The 25056-nt window shown below is 46.5% G+C and overlaps 1 protein-coding gene across 1 annotated transcript; it reads left to right on the top strand.

Annotated features, from left to right (window-relative positions):
* Positions 1–805: 805 nt before the first annotated feature.
* Positions 806–23411, top strand: LOC121278870 (E3 ubiquitin-protein ligase TRIM21-like). The gene is made up of 6 exons (XM_041189328.1): positions 806–1103; positions 8201–8296; positions 10846–11085; positions 13421–13443; positions 21323–21459; positions 22795–23411. Exons 1-6 carry the CDS (start codon positions 903–905, stop codon positions 23409–23411), a joined length of 1314 nt encoding a protein of 437 aa, XP_041045262.1. The 5' UTR covers positions 806–902.
* Positions 23412–25056: the final 1645 nt, after the last annotated feature.

The following is a 25056-nucleotide window of genomic DNA, read 5'->3' as shown; positions in this document are numbered from 1 at the left end:
GCCTGGGTCATGCTTGCGTTTAGTCTCCCCAGTGCAGAAGAGACCACATTGGGAGCAGTGATTAGGCACCTTACAGCCTTCCAGTCTTGACACTGAGTTCAACAACATCAGACCATGAACTCTCTCCTCTTTCTTCACCCCTTTTTTAATCCCTTTTTTCAAAATTCATTTTTATTTTTTATCCACTTAGTTTTACTTTTTATTTATTTTTCATTGTTTTATCCTCTTTTTATCTCCCCTCTTTAACCCATTTTCTATCCTCTTCCCCACCACTACCCCCAAAAGGGCCACCTGTTTCTTGTTCCATGTTGTTCTTTCACTGAGTGCTGACCCTTATTCTGCTATTATCACATTCTGCTTTCTTACTTTTATGCCACCATCAGCACCTTCTTTTGCTCTTACTATTAGCATTAACACTCCCTTTGTCCATGAACACACCCTTTGTCCTTTTGTCCAAGACATCTTTGTCAATCTCTCTTTTGCCCCCACTTATTGCTGGCCTTCTACCCAGCTTCACCCCCCATAAACTGTATAAATTTCCACATATTTCTACTTCTCTTTAGCTCTGGAGAACTCTTTCTCTCTCTCCACAGATACTGTCAGACCTGCTGGGTTTTTCCAGTCTATTCTGGTTTTCCTGGAAACAAAAACCTTCCAAAGAAGATTTCAAATAAAGAAGTTGTCATTGGTATTTAGCTTCTTATGTAACACCCAAGATCAAATTGCATAGCCCTTCCCCTTGGCAACTTGAATATAGCCAGCTCCTTGCTTCCTAGGCACTTCACAGCTCTTAAAGCCCTTTTCTATCCTGCACCTAACCTTCCTGTAAAATTGTTTTGTTCATTATCATCTGGAGTGCTGAAGGGTTTTACAGAGTTTAAACAAAATCCCAACAATTTGACATGAGTCTGCGAAATAATCATGGCAGTATTGCTAGCAGCAGCAGTGGAAGCAGTTTGGGTGTGCAATGTGTGATACACAGTGAAAACCTGATCCTTTACTGCAATGAATGCGGGGATTGTGTATGCCCTCGATGCCTGGTGGGGAGCAAGCACAAGACGCACACTTTTTCACCTTTTGAGGAGGCCTGCAAGGAACAAAAAGTAAGTACCTGAGCTTTCTCACTCCCTTCACTATTGTGATGAATTTACAAAGGCAGGGTGCATGCAACAGACTGGGTGTAGTGGGAAGGGTTTCTATAGTATTGTGTAAAAGCTGGAAAAATTGTTTTTTTTTTAAAGTGGAAGAGCCTTGTTGCTCTTGCTGAATGTTCCTTCATTCAAACTTGTATAAACAGGGTCATTAACGGGCACCATTGGGAAACACTGAACCTCTCACACTTTCAATTCAGTTATTTTCAAGCCCATACGATCAGGTTTCTCTTTTATTAATTTAAAAGGACACAGAAGCCAGGGGCAGCCGCTTCCTGATTTCCTGACCAGCTCGACTTCTCAACTAAATTGCCAATGTAATTTAAATATTGGGGAAGGGGAAAATGCAGATTATAGCTGATGTGATCAGTTCCTCTGATGGTTTAGTCGGTAAAAGGCAGCATGTAAACTGAGATTCAAATTTCAAGTAGAGTTCAAAATTAGAAATAACAGTGTTGGAACTGTAAGTGCATCCAATTCAGAGGCAAGGGGAGCCACATTCCATTGTAGATTCCCTTCAGCCTTAAACACTGAGAAATTAAGAGAACAGTTTTTCTGATCGACGGGTGGAAATGGCTTGTTCAGCCATTCAGCTCTTCCCCATTGATGGGTAGACTGTTCCTTGAACTCTTCAACCACCTTGTTTGGGTTTGCCTGTGATCCAAGAGGGGTCGGATCAGCCCTGCAGCTTTCTGATAATATAACCTGAGAATTTTTCTTCATATTTTCTCCCCCAAATATTGATCATTCACCAGGCGAGAAACTGCCAGGATCGGTTATACTTTATAGCTGGCGTTCTCCAGCTTCCTGCTTCTGAAACCTCCTCCCATGGACCCATGTAACCTAAGTATTTTTGCTGTATAAGAAAAGATATCTGATGCATCTATTATTATTCTTGTTTTACTTACTGAATGTGAAACTTATTGGTAACGCTACATTCGATTGAGGCTTGTGCTGGGAACCCGGTTGAATCTGAGGTGACAAGTATAGTAACATTTTGCAGCTTTTAACCTTCCTGTGCCTGTGTGAGCAGCAAAGCTCGGTGACTAGTTGCCAGCTGAATGGAACGGTCAAGGTGCCCAAACTTCATTAGAGAGGGAGGGCAAGTGCGCGCATGACGTTCTCTGGTTAATTCTGCCCGATCACTTGAACTCTTCTTACAGGGCCCTTGGTGGCCACAGGTCCCGGTTGAGAACCCCTGCATTGTAGTGTTTAATATGCTAAACTGAGTTACTCATGAGGAAAGTTATAGCTCATGGAAAACTTGTGAGGAAAGTTATGGGTCATGGAATAAAGGGGACAGTAGCAATGTGGATACAACATTGGCTGAGGGATAGGAAACAGAGGGAGTAACGGTTAATGGGTATTTTTCAGGCTGGAGGGAGGTTTGTAGTGGAGGTCCCCAGGGGTCAGTATTGGGACCCTTGCTTTTCCTGATATGTATTAATGATCTAGATCTTGGTGTGCAGGGAACAATTTCAAAGTTTGAGGAAGACACAAAACTTGGGAGAATTGTAAACTGTGAGGAGGCCAGTGTAGAACTTCAAAAGGACATTGACACATTGCTGGGGTGGGCAGATAGGTGGCAGATGAAGTTCAATGTGGAGAAGTGTGAGATGATACACTTCAGTACAAAGAACATGGAGAGACAGTATAAAATAAAGGATACTATTCTAAAGGGTGTGCAGGAGCAGAGAGACCTGGCTGTATATGTACATAAGTCATTAAAGGTGGCAGGACAGGTAGAGGAGCTGTTTCTAAAGCATACAGTATTCTTGGCTTCATTAATAAGGGCATAGAGTACAAGAGCAGGGAGGTTATGGTGAATTTATAAGACACTCATCAGACTTCACTGGAATATTGCGTACAGTTCTGGGCACCACATTTTGGAAAGATGTGAATGCATTGGAGAGAGTGCAGAAGAGGTTTACGAGAATGGTTCCAGGGATGAAACACTTCAGTTATGAGGAAAGATTGTAGGAGTTGGGACTGTTTTCCTTGGAGAAGGATGAGACTTGATAGAAGTTTGCACTGTGAGAAACTCTTACCCTGCTGAGTGTACAATAATTCTGGGCAGAATTTTATGGTACCCTGCCTGCACAAACCTGCCCCCCACCCACAAAATTCTCTGGGTGGCCTTCCCACCCTCCCCCAATGTTTTTGCAATGTTATGGGAGGTGGGCATGGCCTCACATTGGAAGTCTGTTTTCCACTTGGCCATAAATTTACAGCCAGTGCTCAGGGATGGGTGAGTGTGGTGGGGTGTTGGGTGCGAATCCCAGCAGCTCACCTTGATTGGGCTGCAGGTGGGGAGATGGAGGTGAGGTGGTGCAGTGGATGAGTAGCAGAGCCATCAATGGTGCTCTCCCCCCTACATCTGTCCCCGCGCCCCCCCCCATCACCCCAGGTGCTCACCCACACCTTACCATCATGGCCCCCACACCCTTCTCCCCACCAGCCCTGGGACTCCCCTTCCATCCCTGCTGCAAGACCCCACATCTCCCTGATCCTGGGGCCCTGGCACTTAGAGTGGTGGGAGGATTGCTTGTAGTCACAGATATGGACTCTGCTCAAAGTGGTCCTGTTGTGTTTCTTTTATTCATGGGATGCGGGCATCACTGGCTAGGCCAGCATGCTTCAGAGGAATTGCTGTGGGCCTGGAGTCACATAGACCAGATATGTAGGCAGATTTCATTCTCTAAAGGGCATCAACAATGGTCATCATTAGACTTATAATTCCAGATTTTTATTGAATTCAAATTCCACCATCTGCCATAGCAGGATTCAAACCTAGGTCCCCTGGATTACTATTCCAGCGACAATTCCACTACACCATTGCCATCAGCTCCCCTGTGATGTTGCCTGCATGCCTTTGTTATGTAAAGGTGCTCGGTGGAGCAAGGATTAATGTGGGACTGGCAAATAGAGCCGCCCATGGTATTATGCATAGAGTCACATGTTAATAGCTGAGAGAACAGTCTAGAAAGAACACTCTGGAACCAGCCTGCATGGAGATAACAGCACCATGCATGATAGTAACCTGGGATCTGTAAATTGTTAAAGGTTAACAGTAATTGGTTCATGTTTAAATATACAAATCTCAAGATCTCATAATTGAGACATCCAGAGAACCTATAACATAAGGGGCAGATATCCCACCTCCAGCCTATACTATAAGGGGCAGATATCCCACCTCCAGCCTATACTATAAGGGGCAGATATTCCACCTCCAGCGTATCTATAAGAGGCGGATATCCCTCATCCAGCCTATACTATAAGGGGCGGATATCCCACCTCCAGCATACACTATAAGGGGCGGATATCCCACCTCCAGCCTATGCTATAAGGGGCAGATATTCCACCTCCAGCGTATCTATAAGAGGCGGATATCCCTCATCCAGCCTATACTATAAGGGGCAGATATCCCACTTCCAGCCTACACTATAAGGGGCGGATATCCCACCTCCAGCCTACACTATAAGGGGCGGATATCCCACCTCCAGCGTATACTATAAGGGGCAGATATCCCACCTCCAGCGTAGCTATAAGAGGCGGATATCCCACCTCCAGCCTATACTATAAGGGGCAGATATCCCACCTCCAGCCTACACTATAAGGGGCGGATATCCCACCTCCAGCCTACACTATAAGGGGCGGATATCCGACCTCCAGCCTACACTATAAGGGGCGGATATCCCACCTCCAGCCTACACTATAAGGGGCGGATATCCCACCTCCAGCGTATACTATAAGGGGCAGATATCCCACCTCCAGCGTATACTATAAGGGGCAGATATCCCACCTCCAGCGTATCTATAAGAGGCGGATATCCCACCTCCAGCGTATACTATAAGGGGCAGATATCCCACCTCCAGCGTATCTATAAGAGGCGGATATCCCACCTCCAGCATATACTATAAGGGGCAGATATCCCACCTCCAGCGTATCTATAAGAGGCGGATATCCCACCTCCAGCCTCTACTATAAGGGGCAGATATCCCACATCCAGCCTACACTATAAGGGGCGGATATACCACCTCCAGCCAATTAATGCTCCTCAAAGCATTAAATGGCTGTGGGGTTGCCGTGATTGGCTGGTATGTGTTCCCTGTTATCTGAAAAATCCTCACCTCTGAACAGTTATACTGTAATGCTTATCCTGCTGAAAATACAATAACTCTGTACATTTATATTGTAACTCAGCCTACTGAATATACAGTAACTCTACTGTTACACGAAGGGATAGGTCAGTAGAGATGCTTTTAAAGGAGATATTTCAGAATACTCAGAAAAGATTACATTCCAGTGAGAAAGAAAGACTTTAAGGCAAGGACACACCACTTCTAGAGTACTGTGTACAGTTTTGGTCTCCTTATTTAAGAAAGGATATAAATGTGTTAGAGGCAATTCAGAGAAGGTTCACTCGACTGATTCCTGGGATGGAGAGGTTATCTTACAAGGAGAGGTTGGACAGGCTGGGCCTGTATCCATTGGAGTTTACAAGAATGAGAGATGATCTTGTTGAAACATATGAGATCCTGGGGGCACTTGACAGGGTGGATGCTAAAAAGATGTCTCCATTTGTGGGAGAGACGAGAACTTGGTCACAGTTTAAAAATAAAGGGTCACCCATTTAAGACGGATATGAGGACATTTTTTTCTCTCTCAGTGGGTCATGACTCTGTGGAAAACTCTTCCCCAGGGACCAGTAGAGGCAGGATCATTGAATATTTTTAAGGCAGAGGTAGATAGATTCTTGACTAACAAAGGGATTCAAAGGTTATCAGGTAGGTGTGGTGGGGAGGGTCGGGGATTAAGTGTGAATGTGAAGCTGAAGCCGCAGTCATATCAGCCATGATCTTATTGAATGATGGAGCAGGCTTGTGGGGTTGAATTGCCTACTCCTGCTCCTAATTCGTATGTTTGTATTTATATGCGTATGTGCCCTACTGAAGACTCTTCTTTTCCTTCATGAGATGGGGAAGTCGCTGACAAGGCCAGCATTTGTTACACATCCTTAATTGCCCCTTGAGAAGGTGGTGGTGAGCTGCCTTCTTGAACCGCTGCAGTCCATGTGGTGTAGGTACACCCACAGTGCTGTTAGGGAGGGAGTTCCAGGATTTTGACCCAGTGACAGTGAAGGAACGGCGATATATTTCCAAGTCAGGATGGTGAGTGGCTTGGAGGGGAACTTCCAGGTGGTGGTGTTCCCATGTGTCTGCTGCCCTTGTCTTTTTAGATGGTAGAGATCGCAGGTTTGGAAGGAGATTGGAAGAAGGCTTGGTGGCAACCAGTTTGGGTGCTGCCAGGGCCACTCAGCTCCTGACCTCATTACAGTCTTGGTTCAAACATGGACAAAAGAGCTGAACCCCAGAGGTGAGGTGAGAGTGACTGCACTTGATATCAAGGCCGCATTTGACTGAGTGTGACATCAAGGACCCCAAGCAAAACGAGTCAGTGGGAATCAGGAGGAAAACTCTCCGCTGGTTGGAGTCACACATAGCACAAAGGAAGATAGTCATGGTTGTTGGAGGTCAGTCATCTCAGTTCCACAACATCACTGCAGGAGTTCCTCAGGGTAGTGTCCTTGACCCAACCATCTTCATCTGCTTCATCAATGACCTTCCTTCCATCATAAGGTCAGAAGTGGGGATATTCACTGATGATTGCACAATGTTCAGCACCATTCGCAACTCCTCAGATACTGAAGCAGTCCATGTCCAAATGCAGCAAGACCTGGACAATATCCAGGTTTGGGCTGACAAGTGGCAAGTAACATTTGCGCCACTCAAGTGCCAGGCAATGACCATCTCCAATAAGAGAGAATTCACCCATTGCCGCTTGACCTTCAATGGCATTACCATCACTGAATCCCTCACTATCAACATCCTGGGGGTTACCATTGACCAGAAACTGTACTGGACTAGCCATATAAATACTGTGGCTACAAGAGCAGGTCAGAGGCTGGGAATCCTGTGATGAGTAACTCAACTCCTGACTCCCCAAAGCCTGTCCACCATCTACAAGGCACAAGTCAGGAGTGAGATGGAATACTCCCCACTTGCCTGGATGAGTGCAGCTCCCACAGCATTCAAGAAGCTTGACACCGTCCAGGACAAAGCAGACAGCTTGATTGGCACCACATCCACAAACATTCACTCCCTGCACCACCGACGCACAGTAACAGTAGTGTGAGTAGTGTGTACTAAGACTCCTTAGACAGCATCTTCCAAACCCACGACTACTAACATCTAGAAGGACAAAGGCAGCAGGTCGATGGAAACACCACCACCTGGAAGTTCCTCTCCAAGTCACTCACCATCCTGACTTGGAAATATATTGCTGTTCCTTCATTGACACTGGGTTAAAATCCTGGAACTCCCCTCCTAACAGCACTGTGGGTGTACCTACGACACATGGACTGCAGCGGTTCAAGAAGGAAGCTCACCACCACCTTCTCAAGGGCAACTAGGGATGGGCAATAAATGCTGGCCCAGCCAGCGAAGCTCACATCCCATGAATGAATAAAAAAGTTACTGCAGTGCACCTTGTATATGGTACACACTGCTGCTACTGTGCTTCGCTGGTGGAGGGAGTGAACGTTTAAGGCTGTCAATGGGGTGAGGCTGCTTTGTCCTGGATGGTGTTGAGCTTCCTGAGTGTTGTTGGAGCTCTACTCATCCAGGCAAGTGGGGAGTAATCCATCATACTCCTGACTTGTGCTTTGTAGATGGTGGACAGGCTTTGGGGAGTCAGGAATTCCCAACCTCTGACCTGCTTTTAGAGTCACAGCATTTTCATGGTTGGTCCAGTTCATTTCCTGAACGTATATAGTACTTCTTCAATTCAGATAGTGCTGGAAGCACTCAGTAAACCAGACAACATCTGTTCGCAGAGGAATGAAGTCTTCATGATGACCTTTTGATAAAAGTCCTTGAGCTATATCGGTAGCCCCATCTTTCTCTCTCTGCAGATGTTGCTGGATCTACCGAGTATCTGCAGCATCTTTAGTTTTCATTTCATTCTGCTTACTGTTCAATTCATTTTAGTTTCAGATTACAAGGAAAGTGAAGGATTTGAAGAAGATTCATGACCGAATCAAGAAGGACATGGACAGGATTCCCCTGACGTTACAGGACATTGAAGTAAGCACAGTCTGATAAACTTTCTCAGCAGGCCCGGCAGCATCTGTGGAAAGAAACAGAGAATGAAAGAGTGCAGAGAAAATTTACTAGGATGTTGCCGGGTCATAAGGAGTTGAGTTACAGGGAAAGATTAAACAGGTTAGGACTTTATTCCTTGGAGCATGGAAGAATGAGGGGAGATTTGATAGAAGTTTACAAAATTATGATGGGTATAGACAGAGTAAATGCGAGTAGGCTCTTTCCACTTAGATGAGGAGAGATAAACACGAGAGGACGTGGCTTTAGGGTGAAAGAGGAAAGGTTTAGGGGGAACATTAGGGGGAACTTCTTCACTCAGAGAGTGGTGAGAGTGTGGAACGAGCTGCCATCTGACATGGTAAATGCAGGCTCATTCTTAAGTTTTAAGAATAAATTGGATAGATACATGGATGGGGGAGGTCTGGAGGGCTATGGACTGGGTGCAGGTCAATGGTACTAGCGGAATAATATTTCGGCACAGACTAGACGGGCTGAAGGGCCTGTTTTTCTGTGCTGTAGTGTTTTATGGTTCTAACGGGCCGGTTTTTCTGGCACCGGCAATGGCGGACAACATTGTGGGAAGAATGGGAACATTTAGAGCAATTTTCCCAACCCTGCCCGCAACGATGTCCGCTGGTATTGGGGTCGGAAAATCCTGCCCAACGTTTCAGGTTGATGACCTTTCATCAGAACGGAAGTGAAAGGTCATCAAGCTGAAACATTAACTCTACTTCTCTCCACAGAATCTGCTTGACCTGCTGATTGGTTCCAGCCTTTTTGTTCTTATTTCAGTTTTCCAGCATCCGTGGTATTTTGCTTCTGATAAACTTTCTCTTTCCTTCTTCCAACAATCTTCAGGCTTTTAAACACAAACTTGTGTTGTCTCTTGATTTACCTTACTCTTTTCAACTTTGGCCTTGTCCTGTGCCAGAGGCACCTCACCACGGCATTTTGATATTCAAGATGCACAGATATTTCCTTTCCTACCTGCACCAGCTATCCTGCAATTAATGGAAATTATGGAAGCCTCATCACCATAAGGGCTGCACCTTCAGACGGCAACCAGGGATGGGTAATAAATAAATCTTACCAGCATTACTTACATCTGGGAACAAGCAAATTAAATTGTAGACCCTCGGCTGAAGTTGAGGCACAGCTCCTCTCTTGGTTTTCCTCTCCTGGGACTTAGGACTGTAGAACTCGTCACCTTCCTCGTTTCCCTCTTACAATCTTCAGGTCTTAAAATCCGAAGCTCAACATTTCATGGCGATTGCCTGATTTACTTTCTCTTCTCATGCTCTTTGCAGTCTCTGTTGTCTGCAGTATCACAGAATCGTTACAGTGCAGAAGGAGGCCATTCAGTCCATCCAGCCTGCACTGGCTCTCTGAAAAGAGCATTCCACCTATTCCCACTCCCCTGCCTTATCCCTGTAATCTTGCACATTCTCTCTTTTCAGATAGCAATCCAATTCCCTTTTGAATACCTCGATCGAACCTGCCTCCACCACCCTTTCAGGAAGTTTGTTCCAGACTCCAACCACCTTCTGGGTGAAAACATTTTTCCTCACATCACATTTATTGACCCTGGTCATTCACTGTAGTTTCTCACAACAACCTGTTACTCAATCTTCCTGATGCTACCATGCTCTCGGGCCTACTCATTCTACAACACCCTCAGTTCTCCCCATAACTTTCTCACACTGTTAGTAACTCCCCAACATTATCAGTTTCTCCACTAACTCCCCCAGCTTTCTCACATCCTCAGTAACCACCCCCCCCACCCCCACACCTCCAGCTCGAACTCACACCCATTAGGAAATCTCTCAAAGTCAATTAAATTATTCCTTGTGATTCAGGCTCAAGTGTGTTGTCCCAATATAGGTTTATTAGTCAGATGCCAATAGCACAGTAATTATTCCAGTTATGCAACAGATTTATATAACCTGGTTTCTTACAGACCCAAGGTCTTGGCCTCTATAGATGTTGGACTTCTGATTGTCCCGTGAGTTCTGAGCTCAGAAAGACTGTCTCCTGATTTTTGTCTATCCTTTCCTTGTGAGTTATATCACATGGTGCCAAGAATGTATATTGAAGTGAGTTTCTCCTCGCTCAACTTCTGGACTTCACATAATGGCCATCTTGAGGATTTAACTGTTAAGCAGTTAATATTACAAAGGGAACAGGACAATTTAGACAATCCTAGGTAGTTAAATGATACTGCCTGGGTGCTTCCATTTGTTCTGGCCAATACCCTACACTCACGCCTGATGCAGCCAACATGTCAGCTGGCTGCTACAGGATTTCCATTGTTCAGACTAATCTTGATGTTAACATAAATCCAAAGTTTGATAATCAGTCTCAGGCAAATTCTAACACGCCCTCAGTATTGTCACTGGTCTAGTGTTCCAGAGACCCAGGGTAATCGCAGCCCCTCTTCTCCCCTGCCTTCGACCCTATTAACCCACAATCCCCTCACACTCTCAGTTTCCTTCTCCACTTTAGTTAAATGCTCTGAGTTGTTTTTTGTGCAGATTATCATCTCAAAAACAAAAGAGTCTGTTGAAGAAAAGTACAACACAATTAAGGAGCTACTGGAGAATGACATGAGAGCAACAATGAGCCTGATCGAAGCAGAGAGCTTGTCAATGGAAACCATGATTACAGGGCAGCAAGTGGACAAGGAGGCATATAGTGATGCTATCATGTCCATAATGGAAAGAGTCAATGAGATGAATGAGAATCCAGATTCTGAGAGTGTACAGACACTACAGGTGAATATTTATTTAGGTCATAACATAATTCTTAACTCCATGGGGAGGGTGATGGTGTAGTGGTATTGTCACTGGACTAGTATTCCAGGGTAATGCTCTAGGGACCTGGGTTTGAATCCCACCATGGCAGATGGTGAAATTTGAATCCAATAAAAATCTGAAGTCACTAATGTCCTTTAATGAAAGAAATCTGCTGTCCTTACCTGGTCTAGTCTACACGTGACTCCAGACCCACAGCAATTAGGGATGGATGGGCAATAAATGCTGACCTAGTCAGTGGTGTCCATATAACTAAAAAAAAATGTTGAAATCCTGACAAGAAGTGTAAATCTCTTTCAGACCTTACCATTACAGCACAGAAACAGGTTGTTGTTGATTTATGTACTCATGAGGTGAGGCAAGTTACTGCTGGTATTTCAGCACTCTTCCATCAAACTGCCCCAGGCAAATACAGCACGGGGTTAGATACAGAATAAAGCCCCCTCTACACTGTCCCCATCAGACACTCCCAGGGCAGGTACAGCACGGGGTTAGATACAGAATAAAGCTCCCTCTACACTGTCCCCATCAAACACTCCCAGGGCAGGTACAGCACGGGGTTAGATACAGAATAAAGCCCCCTCTACACTGTCCCCATCAAACACTCCCAGGACAGGTACAGCACGGGGTTAGATACAGAATAAAGCCCCCTCTACACTGTCCCCATCAAACACTCCCAGGACAGGTACAGCACGGGGTTAGATACAGAGTAGAGCTCCCTCTACACTGTCCCCATCAAACACTCCCAGGACAGGTACAGCATGGGGTTAGATACAGAGTAAAGCTCCCTCTACACCGTCCCCATCAAACACTCCCAGGGCAGGTACAGCACGGCGTTAGATACAGAGTAAAGCTCCCTCTATACAGTGCACATCAAACACACCCAAGACAGGAACAGCACGGGGTTAGATACAGAATAAAGCTCCCTCTACACTGTCCCCATCAAACACTCCCAGGACAGGTACAGCACGGGGTTAGATACAGAATAAAGCCCCCGCTACACTGTCCCCATCAAACACTCACAGGACAGGTACAGCACGGGGTTAGATACAGAATAAAGCCCCCTCTACACTGTCCCCATCAAACACTCCCAGGGCAGGTACAGCACGGGGTTAGATACAGAATAAAGCCCCCTCTACACTGTCCCCATCAAACACTCCCAGGACAGGTACAGCACAGGGTTAGATACAGAGTAGAGCTCCCTCTACACTGTCCCCATCAAACACTCCCAGGACAGGTACAGCACAGGGTTAGATACAGAGTAAAGTTCCCTCTACACTGTCCCCATCAAACACTCCCAGGGCAGGTACAGCACAGGGTTAGATACAGAGTAAATCTCCCTCTACACTGTCCCCATCAAACACTCCCAGGACAGGTACAGCATGGGGTTAGATACAGAGTAAAGCTCCCTCTACACTGTCCCCATCAAACACTCCCAGGATAGGTACAGCACGGGGTTAGATACAGAGTAAAGCTCCCTCTACACTGTCCCCATCAAACACTCCCAGAACAGGTACAGCACAGGGTTAGATACAGAGTAGAGCTCCCTCTACACTGTCCCCATCAAACACTCCCAGGACAGGTACAGCACGGGGTTAGATACAGAGTAAATCTCCCTCTACACTGTCCCCATCAAACACTCCCAGGACAGGTACAGCACAGGGTTAGATACAGAGTAAAGTTCCCTCTACACTGTCCCCATCAAACACTCCCAGGGCAGGTACAGCACAGGGTTAGATACAGAGTAAATCTCCCTCTACACTGTCCCCATCAAACACTCCCAGGACAGGTACAGCACGGGGTTAGATACAGAGTAAAGCTCCCTCTACACTGTCCCCATCAAACACTCCCAGGCAAATATAGCACGGGGTGAGATACAGAATAAAACTCTTTCTACACTGTCCCCATCAAACACCCCCAGGCAAATACAGCACAGGGTGAGATACAGAGTAAAGCTCTCTCTACACTGTCCCCGTCAAACACCCCCAGGCAAATACAGCACGGGGTGAGATACAGAGTAAAGCTCCCTCTTAACTGTCCCCATCAAACACTCCCAGGGCAGGTACAGCATGGGGTTAGATACAGAGTAAATCTCCCTCTACTCTGTCCCCATCAAACACTCCCAGGACAGGTACAGCACGGGGTTAGATACAGAGTAAATCTCCCTCTATACTGTCCCAATCAAACACTCCCAGGGTGGGTAGAGCATGAGTTAGGTACTTTTAGTTTTGGCTTTACTGCCTCACTGGTAATGATTGATAAATTTAATTAATTTATCCATTCCTTTGTATTACAGGAAGTAATGAGTTGGAAGACCCGGTAAGAATCTCAATAATTTTGATGACCTCATAACTGACTTGCTGAAGCATTTCCAGTATAAGACGGGATGTGGGAACATGTTCAATTTGCTGCCAGTGGTGTAGCTGATCTGCCACCCGGTTAATATTGATTTTAATGGATATTAAAAAATGATGTTTTCTGAGGTGGGCAGTGGTTCCGCAATGTCAGGTTTATTCCCATGAGATAAATCGAAAATCTGCCCTGGAGTTTGTGGGATGAAAACGGTAAAGCGAAGGAATTAGTGTAGATTGGGGCCATTCACTAGAATAAAGAAAGTGAAAAGTATATCTGAGAGAGCTGTTGAAAATTCTGAGGGGCTCTGGTAAAGCTAACTCATAAAACACCTTGGTCGCTGAGTTGGCATCGAGATACTTTGAATTTAAAAAGAGCAACCAGAGGGATTCGGAGAATTTATTTTAATACAGAGGGTTGTTAGGACATGGAATTCCCACCAGAAACAGTTGCGGGCGGGGGGGGGGGGGGGCGGGGGTTAGCACAACCCATCATGGTACTTATAAGAGAATTGAGTACATATTTGAAAAAGTTAAAATACTATGGGGAAAGAGGTGGGGAGTGAGGTTACCTGGAATTATGTTGAATATGCAGCACTGAAACAAGCATTTGGCCTGACACAGTCCACACTGACATTCCACTCAAGCCTCCTCCCTTTCTTCCTCATCTACCCCTATCAGCACAGCCCTCTATTCTCTTCCCTTCATGTGCTTTCTAGGCACCCCCTTAAATGCACCTCCACAACTCACCTTCTCCAGTGTCTCCATCTCAGTAGATGATTCTGAGACTTGGGTCCTGAATCTTAATAAAAGAAACTACGATGGTATGAGGCGCAAGTTGGCTATGAAGGATTGAGAAACGTTACTCAAAGGGATGACGGTGGATAGGCAATGGCAAACGTTCAAACAGTGCATGGCTGAACTGCAACAATTGTTTATTCCTGTCTGGTGCAAAAGTAAAACATGAAAGGTGGCCAAACCATGGCTTACAAGGGAAATTAGAGATTGTATTAGATCCAAGGAAGAGGCATACAAAATGGCCAGAAAAAGACACCAGACCTGAGGATTGGGAGCACTTTACAATTCAGCAAAGGAGTACCAAGGGATTGATTAAGAAGGGGAAAATAGAGTACGAGAGTAAGCTTGCAGAGAATATAAAAACTGACTGTAACAGTTTCTATAGGTACGTGAAGAGAAAATGATTGGTGAAGACAAGTGTAGATCCCTTACAGTCAGAAGCAGAGGAATTTATAATGGGGAACAAAGGAATGACTGACCAAATAAATACATACTTTGGCTCTGTCTTCACAAAGGAGGACACTAATAATATACCAGAAATGTTGGGGAACACAGGGTTTAGTGAGAGGGAGGAACTGAAAGAAATCAGTATTAGTAGGGAAATGGTTTTGGGGAAATTGATGGGATTGAGGGCTGATAAATCCACAGGGCCTGATAATTTACATCCCAGAGTACTTAAGGGAGTGGCCTTAGAAATAGTGGATGCATTGGTGGTCATCTTCTGAGATTCTATTGACTCTGGAACAGTTCCTACAGATTGGAGGGTAGCTAATGTAACCCCACTATTTAAAAAGGGAGGCAGAGAGAAAACAGGGAATTATAGACCAGTCGGTAGTGGGAAAAATTCTAGAGTCCATTATAAAAGATTTAATAGCTGAGCACGTGGAAAACAGTGGCAGAATCGGACAGAATCAGCAGGGATTTATGAAAAAGAAATCATGCTTGACAAATCTACTGGAATTTTTCGAGGATGTAACTAGTAGAGTTGATGAGGGGGAGCCAGTGGATGTGGTTTATTTGGACTTTCAGAAGGCTTTCGACAAAGTCCCACATAAGAGATTGGCGTGTAAAATTAAAGTGCATGGGATGGGGGTAGTGTATTGAGATGGATAGAAAACTGGTTGGCAGACAGGATACAAAGAATGGAATAAATGGGTCTTTTTCCAAATGGCAGGCAGTGACTAGTGGGGTACCGCAAGGATCGGTGCTGGGACCCCAGTTATTCACAATATATATTAATGATTTAGATGAGGGAACTAAATGTAATATCTCCAAATTTGCAGATGACACAAAGCTGGGTGGGAGGGTGAGCTGTGAGGAGGATGCAGAGATGCTTCAGTGTGATTTGGACAAGCTGAGTGAGTGGGCAAATGCATGGCAGATGCAGTATAATGTGGATAAATGTGACGTTATCCACTTTGGTAGCAAAAACAGGAAGGCAGATTATTATCTGAATGGCTATAAATTGAGAGAGGGGAATGTGCAACGATACCTGGGTGTCTTTGTACACCAGTTGCTGAAGGTAAGCATGCAGGTGCAGCAGGCGGTAAAGAAGGCAAATGGTATGTTGGCCTTCATAGCGAGAGTATTCGAGTACAGGAGCAGAGATGTCTTGCTGCAATGGTACAGGGCCTTGGTGAGACCACACCTGGAATATTGTGTACAGTTTTGGTCTCCTTATCAGAGGAAGGATGTTCTTGCTATAGAGGGAGTGCAGCGAAGGTTTACCAGACTGATTCCTGGGATGGCGGGACTGACATATGAGGAGAGATTGAGTCAAGTAGGATTGTATTTGCTGGAGTTCAGAAGAATGAGGGGGGATCTCATAGAAACCTATAAAATTCTAACAGGACTAGACAGGGTAGATGCAGGAAGGATCTTCCTGATGGTGGGGGAGTCCAGAACCAGGGGTCACAGTCCGAGGATATGGGGTAGACCATTTAGGACTGAGATGAGGAGAAATTTCTTCACCCAGAAAATGGTGAGCCTGTGGAATTCACTACCACAGAAAGTAGTTGAGGCCAAAACATTGTATGTTTTCAAGAAGGCGTTAGATATAGCTCTTGGGGCGAAAGGGATCAAAGGATATGGGGAGAAAGTGGGAGCTATTGAGGCTGAGTTGGATGATCAGTCATGATCATAATGAATGGCAGAGCAGGCTCGAAGGGCCGAATGGCCTAGTCCTGCTCCTAGTTTCTATGGAACTGGACAATACTTCAAGTGTGGTCTAGTCAAAGTTCAATACATATTCAGCATAACTTCTCAATTCAGCTTAAGCAGAGAGCTCTGTCAGAGAGCCAGCACAGCCCTGATGGGCCAAATGGTTTCTCTCCATGTTGTAAGGTTTTATGTTTCTATGATGTCCCTCTGTGTCATCAGTCAAATAAATCCTTGTCAGGGCATTTGGTTCATGGTGGTTAACTCTTAACTGCCCTCTGAATGGTCCAACAAGTCACTCCGTTGTATTAAACTATAAGGGGTGGGCAATAACTGTGAAGCTTAGTAACATCGAAACAGGAGCAGGCCATTCAGCCCCTTGACCCTGTTCCTTCATTTAATGCGACTGTGACCATCCACCATTGAGCCACTCCATCCACCTGCCTTGGCTCCATGCCTTTTTATTCCTTGCCAGTGATGTCCACCTCCCAAGACAAATTTCTTTAAAAAAAGAAACACCATTAGACATCATATAATCCCAGCTTTCTGCACCAGCTCCATAGTCTTGCAGGTCACAGCTTGTCACTCAGGAACCTCAGTACTTCTTAAATGTGATACGAGAATCTGCCTCTACCACCCATTCAGACAGTGAGCTCCAGATCCCTGCTACCCTGTTTCCTCCTCTATACGCTAATCCCTAATGGGGTTGAATTACAGAACCCAGTTGATGGTAATTATGCGCTGCTGATGGAAGGTTGGAAGAAAATAAGAAAGGCTCTCCCACTTATACAGCATCTTTTACATCCTCGTGATGTAAATGTAACTGATTGCAAAGCGCTCCAAGTGCAGCATATAGGCTGGAATAATCTGGGTAGCTGGTGGCTCCCAGGAAACAAAGACGGCATGCTTCACACTGACCTATCCTGCAGTCATAGGGCTCTGTGGGGTGGATTAACGAGGGCTGAGTGGGACTTCCGCACCTCACTGGGGAGTGAGTTCTGCTCTCTGAAGCTGCCGGCCAGCTCTGTCAGTCCTGGCAGCGCCTGGAAGAGGGCATCTGTGACCACTGCTGGGACTGCAGAAGAACTGGACCAAGGCCCATGGATCCCTGGAGTGGGTAAGTCCAGGTCCTTGGGCCGGGAGGGTTTGGGTAGGTTAGGGAGAGGGGCAGTGGGGGGAAGGGGTGGGTTTAAGGGAGAGTTTGGGTAGGTGATGGAGAGGGGCAGTTGGGGGAAGGGGTGGGTTTAAGGAAGGGTGAGTGCAGGAAGGAAGTTGGGTATCAACCGTAGAGGAACCTTAGTGAGTTTGGGTAGGTTAGGATGAGGGGCAGTTCGGGGAAGGGGTGGGTTTAAGGGAGAGTTTGGGTAGGTTAGGGAGAGGGGCAGTGGGGGGAAGGGGTGGGTTTAAGGGAGAGTTTGGGTAGGTGATGGAGAGGGGCAGTGGGGGGAAGGGGTGGGTTTAAGGGAGAGTTTGGGTAGGTTAGGGAGAGGGGCAGTGGGGGGAAGGGGTGGGTTTAAGGGAGAGTTTGGGTAGGTGACAGAGAGGGGCAGCGGGGGGAAGGGGTGGGTTTAAGGGAGAGTTTGGGTAGGTTAGGGAGAGGGGCAGCGGGGGGATGGGGTGGGTTTAAGGGAGAGTTTGGGTAGGTGATGGAGAGGGGCAGTGGGGGGAAGGGGTGGGTTTAAGGGAGAGTTTGGGTAGGTTAGGGAGAGGGGCAGCGGGGGGATGGGGTGGGTTTAAGGGAGAGTTTGGGTAGGTTAGGGAGAGGGGCAGTGGGGGGAAGGGGTGGGTTTAAGGGAGAGTTTGGGTAGGTTAGGGAGAGGGGCAGTGGGGGGATGGGGTGGGTTCAAGGGAGAGTTTGGGTAGGTTAGGGAGAGGGGCAGTGGGGGGATGGGGTGGGTTTAAGGGAGAGTTTGGGTAGGTTAGGGAGAGGGGCAGTGGGTGGATGGGGTGGGTTTAAGGGAGAGTTTGGGTAGGTGATGGAGAGGGGCAGTGGGGGGAAGGGGTGGGTTTAAGGGAGAGTTTGGGTAGGTTAGGGAGAGGGGCAGCGGGGGGATGGGGTGGGTTTAAGGGAGAGTTTGGGTAGGTGATGGAGAGGGGCAGTGGGGGGAAGAGGTGGGTTTAAGGGAGAGTTTGGGTAGGTTAGGGATAGGGGCAGTGGGGAGAAGGGGTGGGTTTAAGGGAGAGTTTGGGTAGGTGATGGAGAGGGGCAGTGGGGGGAAGGGGTGGGTTTAAGGGAGAGTTTGGGTAGGTTAGGGAGAGGGGCAGTGGGGGGAAGGGGTGGGTTAAAGGGAGAGTTTGGGTAGGTGATGGAGAGGGGCAGTGGGGGGAAGGGGTGGGTTTAAAGGAGAGTTTGGGTAGGTTAGGGAGAAGGGCAGCGGGGGAAAGGGTTGGGTTTAAGGGAGAGTTTGGGTAGGTTAGGGAGAGGGGCACTGGGGGGAAGGGGTGGGTTTAAGGGAGAGTTTGGGTAGGTGACAGAGAGGGGCAGTGGGGGGAAGGGGTGGGTTTAAGGGAGAGTTTGGGTAGGTGACAGAGAGGGGCAGTGGGGGGAAGGGGTGGGTTTAAGGGAGAGTTTGGGTAGGTGACAGAGAGGGGCAGTGGGGGGAAGAGGTGGGTTTAAGGGAGAGTTTGGGTAGGTGACAGAGAGGGGCAGTGGGGGGAAGGGGTGGGTTTAAGGGAGAGTTTGGGTAGGTTAGGGAGAGGAGCAGTGGGGGGAAGGGGTGGGTTTAAGGGAGAGTTTGGGTAGGTTAGGGAGAGGGGCAGTGGGGGGAAGGGGTGGGTTTAAGGGAGAGTTTGGGTAGGTGACAGAGAGGGGCAGTGGGGGGAAGGGGTGGGTTTAAGGGAGAGTTTGGGTAGGTTAGGGAGAGAGGCAGTGGGGGGAAGGGGGAGGTTTAAGGGAGAGTTTGGGTAGGTGATGGAGAGGGGCAGTGGGGGGAAGGGGTGGGTTTAAGGGAGAGTTTGGGTAGGTGACAGAGAGGGGCAGTGGGGGGAAGGGGTGGGATTAAGGGAGAGTTTGGGTAGGTGACAGAGAGGGGCAGTGGGGGGAAGGGGTGGGTTTAAGGGAGAGTTTGGGTAGGTGACAGAGAGGGGCAGTGGGGGGAAGGGGTGGGTTTAAGGGAGAGTTTGGGTAGGTGACAGAGAGGGGCAGTGGGGGGAAGAGGTGGGTTTAAGGGAGAGTTTGGGTAGGTGACAGAGAGGGGCAGTGGGGGGAAGGGGTGGGTTTAAGGGAGAGTTTGGGTAGGTTAGGGAGAGGAGCAGTGGGGGGAAGGGGTGGGTTTAAGGGAGAGTTTGGGTAGGTTAGGGAGAGGGGCAGTGGGGGGAAGGGGTGGGTTTAAGGGAGAGTTTGGGTAGGTGACAGAGAGGGGCAGTGGGGGGAAGGGGTGGGTTTAAGGGAGAGTTTGGGTAGGTTAGGGAGAGAGGCAGTGGGGGGAAGGGGGAGGTTTAAGGGAGAGTTTGGGTAGGTGATGGAGAGGGGCAGTGGGGGGAAGGGGTGGGTTTAAGGGAGAGTTTGGGTAGGTTAGGGAGAGGGGCAGTGGGGGGAAGGGGTGGGTTTAAGGGAGAGTTTGGGTAGGTGATGGAGAGGGGCAGTGGGGGGAAGGGGTGGGTTTAAGGGAGAGTTTGGGTAGGTGATGGAGAGGGGCAGTGGGGGGAAGGGGTGGGTTTAAGGGAAAGTTTGGGTAGGTTAGGGAGAGGGGCAGCGGGGGGAAGAGGTGGGTTTAAGGGAGAGTTTGGGTAGGTTAGGGAGAGGGGCAGTGGGGGGAAGGGGTGGGTTTAAGGGAGAGTTTGGGTAGGTTAGGGAGAGGGGCAGCGGGGGGAAGAGGTGGGTTTAAGGGAGAGTTTGGGTAGGTTAGGGAGAGGGGCAGTGGGGGGAAGAGGTGGGTTTAAGGGAGAGTTTGGGTAGGTGACAGAGAGGGGCAGTGGGGGGAAGAGGTGGGTTTAAGGGAGAGTTTGGGTAGGTGATGGAGAGGGGCAGTGGGGGGAAGAGGTGGGTTTAAGGGAGAGTTTGGGTAGGTTAGGGAGAGAGGCAGTGGGGGGAAGGGGTGGGTTTAAGGGAGAGTTTGGGTAGGTTAGGGGGAGGGGCAGTGGGGGGAAGGGGTGGGTTTAAGGGAGAGTTTGGGTAGGTTAGGGAGAGGGGCAGCGGGGGGAAGGGGTGGGTTTAAGGGAGAGTTTGGGTAGGTTAGGGAGAGGGGCAGCGGGGGGAAGGGGTGGGTTTAAGGGAGAGTTTGGGTAGGTTAGGGGGAGGGGCAGTGGGGGGAAGGGGTGGGTTTAAGGGAGAGTTTGGGTAGGTTAGGGAGAGGGGCAGCGGGGGGAAGGTGTGGGTTTAAGGGTGGGTGAGTGCAGGAAGGAAGTAGGGTATCAACCTTAGAGGAACCTCGTATGATGAGGGGTGAGCTTGGGGGTGGGCGAGAAGGTGGGGCGTTAGGCACCCACCCTATTTTACATGCCCCCCCCGCGTGAAACACAGCCACTGTTGGGGGAGGGGGTGCGGTAACATGTAAAATTCAGCCCATACTAACAAATTTACAGACAGAAAGATCCCACAAACAGCAAAGAGATAGATAATCTGTTTTTGGTTGAAGAAAGTATTTTGACCTGGAGAACTCCTCTGCTCTTCTTTAAATAACATGATGAAATATTTTCCATCCACCTGGGTAGGCAGGCCAAGCCTCAGTTTAACATTTCATCCAATCGCTGGCCAGTGTGACATACAGTTTCCATCACTGCTCCCCCGGAACCATCAGCCTGTATTATGGGCTCAAGTTGCTAACATAGGGCCTGAGCCCTTACAAATGCTTAAAGTTGTACATTTTAATAAAGAATTACAATTAAATTCTTTGCAAATAGGCAAACTTGTAACCGTGCATTATCTGAAATTTTTTTCAAATACTGTTTAGTCTTGAAGCTTTTGTAGATTTGCAAAGATCAATTGGTAAAGAAGTGCCAGCGGAGAATGGGCGACTGAAATCACTGCTGCGTTCTGTAGAGGAGCTGCACCAGGCTGTGAAGAAATTGCTGCCACGAATGTGGGAATGTGAGTGTGTGAAGTGGGGTGTGGGTTAATAATCTTGTGAGTTCGAATCAAATCGGCCCTTGTTTAACAAATAGACCCGAGATTTCCCCAATCACAACCTCAATCATGCACACATGCAAATAATTCTCATTCCTATTCTGGTTTTCATTGATGTTCTGTATGTTAATTTTGTACTTTCAAAATACTCATCTTGTAGGCAGACTGGAAAGGCTGCAAGCAAATAAAGACACTGCTCTTACCTTTGTCACAGGTGGTAAACACAAGGAATAGAGTCACTGGTTTTTATAGAATGGTTCTTTTGGCAACAAGACAGGGTCAAGCCATTCCATTTAGATCAGTCCCACCTCTTGACTTTCCATCAATTCCCTCTCTCTCCAGAAACATATCTCGTTGCCTTTTGAATCCATTAACTAAATTCACTTCAACGCTCCTCCCTGGTAACTTAATCCAGAACTTTACTGCCTATTAGGTGGAAAGATTCCTTTGACTTCCCCTCTCACTTCCATCTTGCCTATTTCTAACTTGTACTGTTTTGGGATTGAGGCCTTCACAATGATATGTCAAGTGATTATGGTACCGGACCAACACCCATAAGTCATGAGTTCAAGTTCCAGTATGGCAAGGCAGCTACATGTTGTGGAACTGGAGTCATATGTACGGCAGGGCAGGTGGACATGGCTGGTTTTCTGCACCATAGGGCATTAGTGAACCAATCAAGCAACTTTCTTAGGAATTTCTTCTGGTGCTAGCTGACAGATGACCAGTTATTGAATTCAGTTTCACAGCTTGCCCTAGTGCAAACTGAACTAATGCCAACAACAACTTGCATAAAAATGGTGGCTTTAACATGGTAAAACGTTCCAAGGCGCTTCCCAGGTTAACTCGCAAAAATTTGACACCAAACCACATGAGGAAATATTAGGACAGGTGACTAAAAGCATAGATTCTAAGGACTGTCTCAGAAGAGAGAGAGAGATAAAGAAGTTTAGGGAGGGAATTGCAGAACTTAGGGTTTGGACAGCTGAAGGCACAGCCACCATCAGTGAAACAATTAAAATTGGGGATGTGCATGAGGTCAGAATTGGAGGAGCGCAGGGATCTTGCAAGGTTTTAGTGCTGGTAAAGGTTACTGATGATTACTTTGTTATTAGTCTAGTGTCATAATCACTAGACTACCATATCACAACTGGGACCAAGAACACTATGCAGTGGAATCACATGTCCAACTTCATTGTCGGATATATCCAAATATAGATTGACTTTTAGATATTGAGCAGTGTACAGCTAATAATCATTTTCAAGTCTTAGTAACAGTATTTTTGTAATATGTTACAGATTCAAGAAATATTACCTTCGATGAGAACACAGCACACAAGAATCTGACTTTGTCAGCTGATCTGTGTTCTGTGCAATACAATCCCATACCCACTAGTGTCCAAAACAATCCAGCGCGGTTTGAAGGTTCTTGCACTGTCCTAGTGAATGAGAGCTTCTCATCAGGCAAACACTACTGGGAGGTGAAAGTGAGGAACAAAGATGGGTGGAACATCGGAGTTGCCTACTCCTCCATCGCCAGGAAAGGGAAAGGTAAAGAAACTGTCCTGGGAAAGGACAAATATTCGTGGTCCCTCCGCATGATTGACAAGGAATACTACGCGCTCCATGCTGATGAGTCCATTCTGCTTGATATGAACAGCAGAGACCACAACTGCGAACGACTGGGAATATTTTTAGATTACGAAGAGGGGCGCTTGTCTTTCTACAACGTTTGCCGAGGCGTTCGCATTCACTCTTTTAAAACAAAGTTCCGTAAACCGGTATTTCCCGCGTTCAATCCTGTGTCAACCGCAAATTCAAAAAATTATGAACCGATCGTGTTGTGCCACTTAGCCCCCGCCACAGAAGAGAATGCTGACAGCGCCAATAAAGAACTACAAGGTGAAGAGCTCTAAAGGATCCTCGGTATCAACTTGGAAGAGTCACATGGAGAGCAGATTATATCGCATTCTAGAGTTTAATTTACTATGATTTTGAGTATCTTGATATATACATTTACTGGAGTTGCACTTTTTATTTATGTCTAGCTGACTGCTTCTTTGGCTGTTTCATTTGGCATTTTGGCAACACCAGCGTATGTTCTGAGCACAAGTGCCATGTCTAGAGTTTGCCAACATGGATGTATTAAAAACCACATCCTCATATTTGTCTTTTCTTGTTCTTAAAGGGGATTCAACTGTAAGTACTAAAAATGTAGCTTGCAAAGCTTCAATTATATTATATAAGCCTACAATGATAATTTCTCTCGGTAAAGATCTATGCGTTGTTCGTTAACAATGTCATTTTTGGTCACATTATTCATATCTGTCTTATTCACTGTCCATTTCCAAGAGTGATGATCCTTGTGTAATGAAGAATACAGATACATTGGACAATTTGGATTGATTCCAAGTATTCAATGATGGTGGTGTTGGTGGTGGAGGGGATTTAAACAATGATTAAACAGTGATAAAATTGGACCTTTAGGGGCAGAAACTTGCCTTGAGTGGTGCAGCAAAATGGATGGTTTCGAATACACAGCACTGGATAATCAGTTCAGCTGCTTTCAATGGAATTGGATATCAGGTACTCTGTATTATAGACAGCAACCGGCATCACCGACTGAGAGGAATTTCTAATCTCTAGTGTCTTTAACATGGCACAATGAACCAAGGCACTTCATAAAGGCTTAAAGAAAAATGTGGAGGCTGAACCATATTAGGAAACAAGGTGTGACCAAAAGCTTGTTCAAGGAGGCGAGTTTTAGGAGGATCTTAAAGGAGGAGAGAGAGATGGAGGTACAACCTGTTTAAGATTTCAGTGGAGATGTTTATTTGGATTTGTATTAGTTTTCTTTTCTGACAGTAAGTGTTATGCTAGATGCTGATGGGCAATGCGCAGCGAGGGTAAACAAAAATAGAATCTGTTGAGAATTGAAGGTGGTTATTTATGGGTTTTCTTGTATTATTATCAGAAATAATTGTATCTTACTTTCAACAAAGGAATGATTCATAATCAAACATTTTGTTTTCATTCAGTCACTTCATTTAAACATTTTTTTAAGCAAATATTGTATAAATTTCTGAAATAAATTGTAAGAATTCAGCTCAGGCCTTAAAATGGGTACGATGGACTTAATTCCTGGCATTACACACACATTGCAAGGCAGAAGCTGTTTATCCTCAACACCAAATGTACCTTAATCACAAGTGCCTGCTCTGTTCCTGCATCTCTTTATCCTCCCTTACCTGCAATCGCCCTATCTGTTCTGTTTTTCAAAGGTTTCTGCTTCTATCACTAACTCCATTAATGAATTCCTGTAACCTCACAGCTCTCAGTATGAAGGATTTCTCCTGTTTTCTACCTTAAGAATTTTACATTTAATATCTATGTTCCTTCATTCAAGATCCCTCAAGCACTGGCAAAAGTCTGTTGCTATCTATTTTGTCCCATTCTTTCAAACTTTAAACACTTGTATCAAATCAGCCAATGATCTACACCAGTTTAACTAAAGCAGCATGGGGACTTTCCCAGGCATGCCCGCTTGATGTGGGATACGCG

This window comes from Carcharodon carcharias, chromosome 6, assembly GCF_017639515.1.
Source record: "Carcharodon carcharias isolate sCarCar2 chromosome 6, sCarCar2.pri, whole genome shotgun sequence".
NCBI lineage: Eukaryota > Metazoa > Chordata > Chondrichthyes > Lamniformes > Lamnidae > Carcharodon > Carcharodon carcharias.
Note: the sequence above shows the minus strand (reverse complement) of the source record. Positions and strands in the feature narration are given on the sequence as shown.

Coding starts and splice junctions, on each gene's coding strand:
- LOC121278870 (XM_041189328.1), top strand. CDS start 903: ATGAGTCTGCGAAATAATCATGGCAGTATTGCTAGCAGCAGCAGTGGA. Junction 13,444..21,322: donor GTAATGAGTTGGAAGACCCG/GTAAGAATCTCA, acceptor AATACTGTTTAG/TCTTGAAGCTTTTGTAGATT. Junction 21,460..22,794: donor GCTGCCACGAATGTGGGAAT/GTGAGTGTGTGA, acceptor AATATGTTACAG/ATTCAAGAAATATTACCTTC.